The sequence below is a fragment of the Podarcis vaucheri genome (genome assembly GCF_965113315.1).
Source record: "Podarcis vaucheri genome assembly, chromosome: 13".
NCBI lineage: Eukaryota > Metazoa > Chordata > Lepidosauria > Squamata > Lacertidae > Podarcis > Podarcis vaucheri.
In genome coordinates this window covers 25,926,693-25,939,595 of record NC_138751.1, presented here as the reverse complement: position 1 = coordinate 25,939,595, position 12,903 = coordinate 25,926,693, and the positions used below count along the sequence as shown (strand labels likewise).

The window sequence follows — 12,903 nt, the reverse complement described above, 5'->3', positions numbered from 1 at the left end:
ATGGAACAACTAGGTGAGAACGAGACCAATCTGAATGAGTTCATTCTGGAGGGGTTTTCATATCTTGCTGAACTGCAAATCTTGCTGTTTTTTGTTTTTCTGGTGACATACATAATCACCTTGCTGGGAAACATGCTCATTATTCTGCTCATAAAATTCAACCCTTCTCTTCAGACTCCCATGTACTTCTTCTTAGTGAACCTATCATTCTTAGAAATGTGTTACACCACTAGTGTGGTGCCCCAGATGCTGGTACATTTGTTAACAGAGCATAAATGCATATCCCTAGCAAGATGTGCAGCCCAGATGTATGCCTTCGCCGTGCTGGGGCTGACAGAATGTTGCCTCTTGGCAGCTATGGCATATGACCGCTATGTTGCCATATGCTACCCATTGCACTACACAGAAATCATGAATCACCAAGTCTGTACACAGTTGGCAGCCGCAGCGTGGATTATTTGCTTCTTGGTACAAGTTGCTCAAACAGCATGGATCTTCAACTTACCCTTCTGTGGTTCTAAACACATCCAGCACTTCTTTTGTGATTTCCTACCAGTGATGAAAATGGCATGCACAGATACCTACAAAAATGAGATTCTTGTCATGGCAGTGTCTATTATTTTCATTATGAGTCCTTTTCTGCTGATCATCCTCTCCTACATCTGTATAATTTCAACCATCCTCAAACTTCCTTCTGCTAAGGGAAGGAGAAAAGCCTTCTCCACTTGCTCCTCACACCTCATGGTGGTGACACTATTTTTTGGGACAACCCTCTTCACCTACTTAATACCCAAGTCCAGCTACACTCCGCGGAGTGACCAAGTAATTTCTCTTATGTACACAGTTGTCAGTCCATTTTTGAACCCCATAATATATACCCTAAGAAATAAAGAAGTGAAGGGAGCATTTAAGAAGACAGTCTCACGGTTGCTCTCTGTACAGAACCCAACAAGTTGAACATCTGAAGCATGGAGTATGGCAACAAGAAAAATAAATAAAAACAGGACATATCATTTTTTATTAAATGGCTGTAAATATATTGTTATGGTCTAATTTATAACCGTTATTACAGAAATGAACCTGATTCCAACCTAGCAACCTATATTGCCTGTACCTCAGCAATAATTTTGGAGTGATTCTTTGGTTTAACCATAAATCTGTACCTTCTTTGATTATTAGATTTCTTATACTGTTTGCTATACAGGAACCTCTACAGCATGATTAGTTTACTCTACTTGTATACTGTATTTTTCCTATTTAAAAAACCTCATACTCGGAGATTTACAGTGTGGAATTTGAACAGGAAAAGGATTTAATTCACAACAAGAATAATAAACAGAAATAATACAGGAGTTGGAAATCTTCAAAGAAACAGCAAACTATACACACATTGAACTAATCAGATGTCACATGCTTTTCCATAAGTTGGTTAGTGTACAGCTTTGATTTTCTTCAGTTACTTAAATTTATCACAGACATGGTACAGTTTAGGTTTCAATAACTGGGGATTCTGAAACAGCTTGGTACTTTCTGTCAGGTGAGTTCTGAAAGAGTTGGGAAGGTTAATCTGCCAATTATCCTTCCCAAACTTTAGAAATCTCTAGAAGTCTTAGTGCCTAGGCACGTGGGTGGTGCTGTGGTCTAGACCACTGAGTCTCCTGAGCATGTCAATAGGAAGATCTGAGGTTTAAACCTGAATAACAGAGTGAGCTCCTGTTGCTCTGTCCTAGCATCTGCTAACCTAGCAGTGTGAAAGCATACCAATGCAAGTAGATAAATAGGTACCGCTGCAGCAGGAAGGTAAATGTTGTTTCCATGTGCTCTGGCACTTGTGTCAGTGTCCTGTTGCAACAGAAGCGGTTTATTTATGCTGGCCACATGACTTAGAAAGCTTTCTGTGTATAAACGATTACACCCTCAGTCTGAAAAGTGAGATGAGCCCCCCCCCCGTCACCTTTGACTGGACTTAACTATCCAGGGGTCCTTTACCTTTTAACTAGTAGACCTAGAATATCAGACCAGGGAATCAGCACTCATTCCCCTTCTAACTAGTTTGACATTATTCTTCTCACTAGAAGATACATCCTCTTCCTACTGGACTGAGGTTTAAGTATAGTGTTCCCCCACAACTCCACTACTCCTACACTAAAATTCACCTTTCCAGTTCTCGCGTTTCTGTATAATTTAAAGTCAATAACCTTTATCTTTCAATCTATCTCCAGCTCAGAGACTGCCTTCTCTGGCTGTAAATACTCCTTCAGAGTGGTTTTCACACAACTCAAGAGGTACTACTGTTGACCAACCCAATGCCAGGAACTAATTTTGGGCAGCACTTATTCTGTGATATCCCTCCACTGGTAAAAATGTTATGTATAGACACCTCCAAATATGAAGTTGCTGTCCATTCTTGCTGATCATTGTCTCCTACATCCATATGATCTGGGCTACCCTTAAATTTCATTCTGATCCTCACACTTCATGGTAGTGAAATTATTCTATGGGAAAGCCTTATTTGCCTCCATTAGGCCCCTGTCCAGCTACACTCTGGTGAGTGCCAATATTATTTATTTTATGAACACTGTAGTGATTCCTGCTTTAAACCCCATAACATATACCCTAAGGAAAAGAATAAGTGAATGGGGCATTTGAGAATCAGTTATAAAAATCTTCTCTGCACATGATCCAACCAACACAACATTTGGCAACAGAGTTGGGAACATTCTCATAATTCTGATTGTGAAACTCAACCATTCCCTTCAAACTCCCATGTACTTCTTTCTGGTAAACCATTCTTGGTTAGAAATTGGTTACACCACTATTGTGGTGCCCCAGATGTTGGCACACACTGGAATTGTCACAGGCTATGCCTATTTATTATGTTTTTAAGACAGTTAAGAATATTGTGATGCTTTGAAAGCTGGAGTAAGAAAAGAGTGCAACATATTAATTGGCATCTACCCACTGTTCTTGATTACTGTTTTGCAGACTGACTATCAAAATTTATGATTAGCTTGCAATGTCATTAATACCTTCAGTAAGTTGGATGCAGTAATACAAGGTTACCCCAATTTTTTTTAGCAAGTGCTTGTTTTTAAAAGGGTTCCTTGCACATTATTTCCAATGAAAAAGAGGGTGTAGTCTGCAAAACATCAAACAGGGATAAACCTCTCCCCCTCTCTGTCTCTCTCAATTTCACACAGCCCCTGGAGATGTTGTTACACAATCACATTGCGTGGACAGGCGGAGTCCCCAGATCCTGCACGGTCCCCCCGTCATGTGAATAACGACTCAAGACGACGTGCTATGGGATTAAATTGGCCACAACTTTATTAAATTTCAAATGTGGGTAGACCTTGGCTCAGGCATTGGGCGTTCTCCCTCCCCGGTCCCCAGCCGGGGACCTAGGGAGCATCAGGGTTATCCAGTGTGTGTGGGGGGGATGGGCCGGCTCTGGAGAACATATGTTCAAGCAGAGATGGCCGCCCCCATAACGCCGCCGCCGCAGGAGGGAGCAATGACGACCTTTCGGTGTACGGCCAAAGCCTCCCTTCAGAAAACCCCTTTAACGGGGAACCCTGGTATTGCCGCCGCAAGAGGAAGATGGACAAAAGGATTCCGCCCAAGGCCTGATACCGCCACCCGAGACCGCAATTGCGGTCTCGCCGCCAAGACTACCAACATCTGAAAGACGCCTTTTCCATCCTCCACCAATCAATCAGGCCATGCCTGATGTCGCTCAGCCAACGCTCGTTACCAAGGTCCGATAGGTGCACGCCATCGTGCTGAAATAGCTCCTGCATGTAAACTTTAATGTTGGGGTGTTTCACGACCCGACCTCCCATGCAAGTGGTTGCAAAGCGCACTGCCCTATTGATTTTTTCCACAGTGTAATTAAGTCTAGTGGGTTTGATGTTGCCACGCCAATGCAAGCGTGGCAGAGGTTCGGACCAGAAAATCGTGATATTGGGGTGAGTGGCGTGTGCGCTTTCCAGGTCTGCGATCGCTGTTTTGATCAAAATTATGTTTTTACGCACGACCAAGTCATTTTCGCAGAGGTGGAGCACAACCGCGCTTGGCGGGTGGCGGAACGCAAGTTCGTGACACAACCGAGGGAGCAGGGCATCCCACTGCGGAACGCAAGTTCGTGATGCAACCGAGGGAGCAGGGGATCCCAACGCCTTCCCCGTTGTCCGAACCAGGCAATGGAGATCTTTGGCTGCAGACCCAGATGTTCTCCGCCTGGACCAGTGGTGGCTTCGGAACGCAAGTTCGTGACGCAACCGAGGGAGCAGGGGATCCCAACGCCTTCCCCATTGTCCGAACCAGGCAATGGAGATCTTTGACTGCAGACCCAGATGTTCTCCGCCTGGACCAGTGGTGGCTTCGGAACGCAAGTTCGTGATGCAACCAAGGGAGCAGGGGATCCCAACGCCTTCCCCGTTGTCCGAACCAGGCAATGGAGATCTTTGGCTGCAGACCCAGATGTTCTCCGCCTGGACCAGTGGTGGCTTCGGAACGCAAGTTCGTGATGCAACCAAGGGAGCAGGGGATCCCAACGCCTTCCCCGTTGTCCGAACCAGGCAATGGAGATCTTTGACTGCAGACCCAGATGTTCTCCGCCTGGACCAGTGGTGGCTTCGGAACGCAAGTTTGTGATGCAACCAAGGGAGCAGGGGATCCCAACACCTTCCCCGTTGTCCGAACCAGGCAATGGAGATCTTTGACTGCAGACCCAGATGTTCTCCGCCTGGACCAGTGGTGGTATGGATGGCCGTCCAATGCACTATGCTGTGGCCGAAGATCCACACATGCTTGGGGGCTGAGCCTGAAAGAAAGGATTATATGGTATCTGTCGGTGTCTGCTGGTTGTATCTAATGTAGCCTTTGAAGGCAGCTGAACGCCACCGCCCCATTGCTTTTATGTGTTCTGCCGGGAGGCCGCTTGCAGCTGCCGTGGTTGCTGCACCGATACGAAAGGAATGCCCAGAACATTGTGCCGGGTCACCTACACAAGCATGAATGGCCTTACACAATATTGAGACAAAGTGGCAACGGGTCATGGGGCGGCCTGATGCATGAATGGGAGGGCCTGGTCCTGGAGGACGTACCTTCAGGAATTTGCGTGTGTCCGCGACCGGGCATGGTCCAGTGTGTGGGGAGGGGGCTAGACTTAGCGTGGTACCCCTACCTAGTTGATCGGTTTTGGAGGCTCGGATTTTGACTTGTAGCATGCGCCTGTCAGGGTTGATATCAGCCACAGACAAGCCCCTGCGATGAGATGACAGTGTGCCCCCAACGCACCCTCCGATACGGAGCGCACCAAAGAAGGCCAGGGAGAAGGCCGCCCTGAATAGCCTAACCTCATAGTTGGACCATCAGATACTGGGGAGCACATCCGATATCCGCCGGAGGATCTCAATGGTTACTGTCCTCCTCTTATCTGGAATGGGCGGGTGAGAGCGGCGCCACCCTGCAAAGCTTCCTTTCGTGGGAAGTGTTACAGGGGTCCGGGAGCCAAAAACAGTTGCTGAAGTATGAGAAAGCAGCCTTGTGCAGGCTGATTGTCTTAAGGGGCCATGCCTCTACACTTTAGGTGAACTAATAGAACATCATACTCCTTAGCTGCACGTCTGCGTCGTAAACCAAACTTATCTCTGAACCCCTCGAATTGGGACCATGCTCTGGTGTAGGATTGCAATGTTGATGGTGCAAGGAGGCTCAGTACCCCTACTGTCACTTCTCTCGACCGAGTTCCCAGAGGTCCTCCGGAAAGGCTTCTGGGAGTTGATCGGCCTTGGGTGCTAGGTCGCCAAAACGCTCCATCTGAAAGCGAGACAGGGCATCTGCAATGTCGTTATTGAGGCCCGGGATGAACCGCGCGGAAAAGGAGATGTTACCTTTCAGACATTCCAGCACGAAGAGACGGAGCACGCGAATTACCCTGTTGGCTTTTGCAGATTGCTTCGCAATGATTCTTACCACCGCCTGGTTGTCCGACCAGAAGCACACCCTGGTGTCCTTGAGGAGGTCCCCCAAACCCGGAGAGCCACTAGGATTGGGAAGAACTCAAGAAAAGTTAAATCGCATGTAATGCCCTCCGCGTGCCAAGATGTCGGCCAAGGCTGCGCACGCCAGCGAGGTAGACACCGAAGCCAGAGCGACCAGAGGCGTCAGAGTGCACCTGTAGCTGCTCCTTAAGCAGCAGCCAATCTCGCCAAAAGGATACCCCATAGTAACTTTTCAGGAAGGTCAGCCATATTTTGAGGTCCTCCCTTATGGTATGAGTGACCCTGATGTGGTGGTGGGGGGCAACGCCGCCAGCCGTGAGACGGGCTAGGTGTGCGCAAAAGGCGCGACCGGGCGAGATAACCCTGCCTTCAAAATAGAGGTGTCCTAAGAGTGTCTGGACCTGACGCAACGTGGTCGTTTTCTGGGCCATCGTGGTGGTAACCAATTCCCTCAACGTGGCGAGTTTGGCCAGGGGCAGGCGAGAGGTTTGGCTGACAGAATCCAGTTCAATACCCAGATATGATTTGAAACCTAGCAACCGGAAGTCCCTGGGGTGGACTGGTAACAAACAGAAGGCCGATTCAATGTCACATTTTGCCATGAGCGCGCCCGAGCCGCACTCCCTAACCAGCCTGATTGCCTGATCAAGAGATGCATATTTGACTGAGCATTGTTCTTGAGGAATGGTCATTTACTGACCCACCCTTTGGGTAAGAAAGGTTGTGTATTAATCAAAACTCGCCTGGGGCCTTCTTAGGCACAATACCTAGTGGAGACACTATGAGGGTGGGAAATGGACCTGCCACTCACCCCAGCAAACGTTCTTTGGTGATCTTCTTCTCAGCAATGTGTGGCATATCTCGGACAGACTTTTGGTTTGGGGGATTGGTGCATGAAGGGGTGACTACCACTGGGATGTGGAAACCTTCCCTAGAGCCCTCCTCAATGTATTTTGCTGCCTCTTTATTGGGGTACTGGAGTAAAAACAGCAGCATTGCTGATATAGATACGGGTGAGGGGGCTAGGGAAAGGAGAACACTATTTGTGGGCATTGTTTTTGCTTTGCTGTGTGCCAGAGGAGCCTGTAGAGGCTCCGGCCTCTCTTTTGTCTTGAGATGTGCCTGCGCCTTGAAAAAACTTCTGCCCCCGAAAACATTTTGTGGTGGGGCGAGATCCACTACCGCGCTCGCATTCATGGGCAAATCGGCATTTTTCTCTGAAGCAGGAACCATTGTTCTACTCCCAGCAAGATCTCTTGGGGGCCTTGGATTGGTATTTGGACTGTTTCACATTGTCAGACCCTTGAAGAATGGGGCAACCAACTCAGACCACATGTCATCATCTTCGATATCCCATCTAGCTGTGTCGTCCCCTGCCGCCCGCTCCCTGAATGCCTGGTCATAGGCAAGTGCCGCCTCCCCCCCAGACATGGCTTCAGCCTTTAGGGTGATAAGTAGGTAGTTGGTCAGGTGCCAACCCCTGTCAGGGTAACTAGCGACTATAATACGCATGTAAGTGGTGTATGCAGTGAGCCAATTACGAAAGGTACGCTCAACACTCACTTTTTTATCTTTTTTCCTCTGCTTGGCGGATTTAGATTTTAGGCATGTCGAAGAGGCAGGTGATAGCAGATCAAACAAATCCACAAACTCCCCATTAAGGATGCGTTCCCGCAACTTCTCACGCAGGCAAAGGCCTGGGGGCTGGTCAGTTCTTTGAAGTTGGATTTCCTAATGCTACCTCTGAAGTCAATGCCCTCCTCGCCGCACAGCGCAATAGCACCATGTTCACGCCTGTGCCTCCGGTTGCACCGCCAGACCCAGTGCGGCAGCCCTGGGGCGTGGGGGCCTGTAACCCAATAGCCTTTAATGCTCCCCCCCCATTTACTATCAGTCGAGCTGGACCTACCTGAGGAACTAGATGATCCAGAAGAGTCCCTCTTGGACTTGTGGCCCCTCCTCCTGGATTTGCGGTGTTTCCTCCCGCGATGACGCAATCTGTGCGACTTAGGGATGATGAGCGTGATCCGCCTTGCTGGACACGGTGGTCAGCGGAGCTGCTACTGCGCCCTCGCCTGCGAGGTGACCCAGAGCGCCCTGTGTGCGAATCCCGCTGCTCCAGGCGGCGCCTCAGCTGGGCAGTGGTCCTATCCTTACTGTCTCCACGCACCGGGTGCGAGGGACTGCTACTAAGGCAGGAGCGGGTAGAGGAGGAGCTCTCTGTACATCTCGACTTGGCAGCCGAGCCCTTGCTGGCGCGACTCGCCATGGCTAGTGGGCTTATGGACCCAGAAGACCCTCTAGGTGCTGCTGCCCTCTTGGGCGCGGTCTCCTTGGGCTGCTCCTCCCTGGTCGCACGCGCCTTACGCTGTCCAGTGGCCTGTCTCTGGGCAGGCTTGGTGGGTGCGCCCCTTACAGTGCCCCTTCTGATGCGGGGCGGATAAGCAGCCTGACGCTTTGGTGGCATGGTGTGGGGCTAATAGAGTAGGGTATGCTAGGGAATCCGTAGAACAAGGGGGGGCAATGATTGGTAGGAAATGCCCACTATCAATTTGCAAACACACACTAGTGATAAAGGTAAGGGTTCAACTAATGGGAGGGGAGGAGATAAGGCAAGGACTGAGTCGCAGCAGGGATCGCTACTGAAGGCTGCAAAATAAAACAAGCAATAGTTTAGAAAATCACTGCACAGATTTCAGTTGAGGTCCATGGGCAGTCTCCCCTCGTCGATAATGAGCACGATGCCTGCTGTCCACTGCACCTGCTGGCAAGCTATGATAGTGAGATGTAAAACCAATACGTACCTGATGAGGCCATAGGTGCGCCTGAGGACCACCGAAGCATGACCGCCCCTGCAGCCAGATCCAGGATGGCCGCCGCCATGTAGCCACCGGCGCAATGGCTGCTGCCATGCGATCGCCATTGAAATGGCTGCAGACTTGGGGCCACCACTAAGCAGGCCCCGCCACGGTTTGTGGGGGTGTGGGGGAAGCAGAGGCACACACTGTCCCCCGGGGCCATCGGGGGGGAGGCGGGTATGCCCACCAGCTGCAGAGGCCCCCCCCGCCGCCCAGGGGAGGTTCCAGGGTCGCCAGAGGCCTGGTGTAGGCCATGCAAGGCGGCAGGGCCTCCCTGCGGCCTTAACGGCTGACCAAAGGTGGGGGAAAGCCATGTGGTGTGGCCTGCGGCCCCCCCACGGAATAGGGGGGTGGCAGGAAGGCCTCCGCCACTCAGGGGAGGCTCCAAAGCCGCTGTAGGCCCAGCTAGGCCGCACCATTCAGCAGAGCCCTTCCGAGGCCCGGTTAGGCCTCCCAGAGCCAGGGAGGGCACGTGCCGCAGCCCGCGCCCCCACCCCGGCAATTGTGGGTGTGGCGGGAAGGGCCCCCGCCGCCCAGGAGAAGCTCCAGGGCCGCCGAAGGCCCGGCTAGGCCGCAAAATGCGGCAAGGCCTCGCCGAGGCCCAGCCCGGCCTCCCTGCGGCCCGGGCAGCCCCCCGTAGCCGGGGGAGGCCACGCGGAGGGGCCCGCGGCCCACCCGGCGATCGCGGAGGTGGGAAGGCCCCCGCCGCCCAGGAGAGGCTCCAGGGCCGCCGGAGGCCCGGCTAGGCCGTAAAATGCGGCAAGGCCTCGCCGAGGCCCAGCCAGGCCTCCCCGCGGCCCAGGCAGCCCACCGGAGCCGGGGGAGGCCGCGCGGCGGGGCCCGCGGCCCCCCCGGCGATCGCGGGGGCGACGGGAAGGCCCCCACCACCCAGGGGAGGCTCCAGGGCTGGGGGACGCGGAGGAGCCCCCCCGAGGCCTAGTAAGGCCTCACGAAACGCGGCGGGCCTCCCTGCGGCCTTAAAAAGGCCGTCTGGGGGCCACCAAGGCCCTGGGAGGTGACCGGGGACCCCCCTCCACCATCCGCCGCACCCCAGGGCCGCCAGGCCTGGCGGGGGAAGGGAAGGGGCCGCGCGTGGCGTTGCCTCCCCCCCGCAGCCCACACGCCCCCGCAGGCATGGGGGGGCAGCTAGAGGGGCCCCCGTGCCACCACCCAACACATCGGGGCCCACCTAGGAAAAGGATCCCCTTTTGAAGGGGTATCCTGAAGTCCATTACCCCCCGTTATCCCTTGGGATCCCTCTAGTGGGGGGGGGCAAAGTCCAGCGACGTCCTTCCTGGAGAAGCTCTGGAGCCAAGTGAGGATTCCTAGGTAAGATCCTCCCTCTATTGTGTGGGCAGGTAATCCCTCCCCTACCTGGCCTGGTCTCCTTGGCAACGCTTCCCCCAGGTGGGATTGGACAACTGACTGAGGTAGGTGGAGACCTCCAGGTATCCCACCTGAGGGAAGGCAAAGCCAAGCCTATGCTGTTGGAGCCGCTCCAGATCTAGGGGCTGCACGCGTCCACGCAAAGGGTGCCCCCCATTTTAAGCGGGGAGCGGTCATTATGCCATTTCAAGTGACATTTATGGCCCCATTTTGAATATGTGTGGCAGGATCTGTGCTTTCTAACGGCTTAGAGAGATTTTAGTTTTGAAAAAGCTAAAGAAAACAAATAACAGAATGGATAAAAAGTCATTTGACCACCTCATAATTCTGTAAATTATATGGCTCTCACTAAGAGCCATATAAACACAGAAATAAAAATTAACTCATAATCAGATTTGCTTTGAATTACAAAGTATTTTCTTACTTAGCAGTTTTATAGACTGCCTTTCCTCTGACAGGGTTATCTCAGGGCAGTTTCTAATTTGGCGTTAAAGTTCACATGATTGGACTAGGGCATGCTATATATTTGAGAATTCGAAACCTACTATATCTGACTTGTGAACTGATTAGTTTTGATTTCCAGCAGCACCATTATTCATGATGTGTTTGCACTGACCATGATATCACATCACAAAATTGAATTATTTTAATGCAGTGCATTCCTTCACTTATAAGAATCTGAGAAAGATTGATTGCGTGTTGAGTTCCGCAGTGTCACCCCCCAAAAATTCACACAGCACACGTTCATTTTTGTTTAAGGTTTTTGGCATAATTTTGGCCACAACTTTATTAAAATACAGAAAATGTGAGTGGTTGCTTAGGCATTGGTTATGACTAACTGTCCTTGCCCCCGAGGACAGAGCTGAAACTTCTGGGCTCCACCGGAAGCCAGCGTGGGAAACAAGTGTTGGGGAGAAATGAGGCTGGGAATTCAGTCCAACACCTCTCACCCTCATGTTCCGGTGGGGCTTGCACGGCCCAAGCCCGGCACCACGGACAAGGACGAAAGAATGGCAAGCCCCTGGATTCCTTTAACGGAATTCCCATTCGCATCATTTGGAGGGATAGGCACCTTACCCCTCCAAGCACCAATTTAACCAATGCCTAACCGCCATGGAGCCCACGGCTCACTGCCAAACCACTCACAGCCCCAGCCAAGACCTCAGCTTGACCACCACCGCACCTAACCAGGCCTCATTATCCGAAGCCGAAAGGTGCACGCCATCATCTCGAAATAAGGATGGCCTCTGAGCAGAAATTTCCGTATGAAAAATCACATCCCCGCCCAACTCCAAGACCTTTTTTGTTACTGCAGTATTGATGTGGCTTCTGGCTCTCTCAATGGCGGCCGGGCAATGACTGCCCCTCCAAGAGCGCCGTTGAAGCAGCCTCGACCAAAAATTTTTTGCTGCCGGCATCATAGCTTGCAGCGTCTCCAAGTCCGATAAAATGGCAGCACGCAGTGAACGACAGTTCAAAGAAACCAAGTCGTTCTCGCCCAGGTGTACCACAATGGCCGACGGGGGTTCTTCCCATAGCAACTGCCTCCAAATCCGAGGCAGGAGCTCCGACCAGCGCATTCCCCTTCTGGATAGCCAAGACAACCAAATATGTTGAGGAAGGCCGAGACCAGGACCCATTTGCGACTGCCGCGCAGCGACACCAGCCCAATGGACGATGCTGTGCCCCACCATCCATATGCGGACAGCCGCCAAACCTAATATAAATAAACAAAAATAATGTGAGGTCCTTATTAACGGATATAACGTCTGAACACTTCCGACTTCCAGCGACCCAAATCCTTTATTCTGGCTGCTGACAAGCCCCAATGTGCTGCCGTAGTGGCAGCCCCTATCCTGAACGAGTGTGGGGCAAAATCAGTTGCCATGCCGCCACCCGCCACGATTGCTTTCCGCATCACTTTCGCAAACTGTTGCCTAGAAAGGGGCGAACCATCCTCATGCCTAAGTAGTGGACCATCCCCAGGGGTGCGGATAGTCAGGTACCTCCTGACATCCTTTACAGGGCAAGGGCCCGCTTCCCCAGTAGCCGGGAGACGAATGAGTGCACCCCTGCCCCTCTGATCCGTCTTCGAGTGCCTTATTGTGATTTGAAGTTCCACAGGAGACAACCGCACATCCTGCAACAAAAGGCCCCGTGTACGGCCATCCCTATGAACCTCAACCACAATTTCGCCCACTCTCAGGGCACCAAAAAAGGCGATGGAAAAGGCGGCTGAAAACAGGCGAGCCTCATAGCCGGACCAGCACACCACCCGCAGCTTTCTGCGCATTACGCACAACATATCAAAAGATATGGGTAATCGACTTGCTGGGCGGGAAGGACAAAGTCTACTCCATCCTTCCAAGGCTTTGCGGACAATGAACTTCGCACAAGGATCCTTATCAAAAAATACCTTGCAGAAAAATGCTATAGCAGCAGCATGTATCCTAATCGTCTTAGCTGCCCTGCCCAGCTGAAATAAATGTGCTAAATAACTCAACACCTGCGAAGATGTGGGCGAAGCCCTTTTTAAGTCGCAGGCAGATTGCTGCATGAACGTTACAAAATCACCCCACACTTTTGTGTAAGAACGTAAGGTAGAAGGGGAGACCGATGCCGCTACTCCCTGTAAAACTAATTGCTGCCAA

The 12,903-nt window shown here is 51.7% G+C and overlaps 1 protein-coding gene across 1 annotated transcript; it reads left to right on the top strand.

Moving 5' to 3' along the window:
* Positions 1 to 957, top strand: LOC309517487 (olfactory receptor 10AG1-like; the record flags this gene model as incomplete). The annotated part of the gene is made up of 1 exon (XM_082196717.1): positions 1 to 957. The coding sequence occupies one exon, from the start codon at positions 1 to 3 to the stop codon at positions 955 to 957; it is 957 nt and encodes a 318-aa protein (XP_082052843.1).
* Between the last annotated feature and the right edge of the window lie 11,946 nt (positions 958 to 12,903).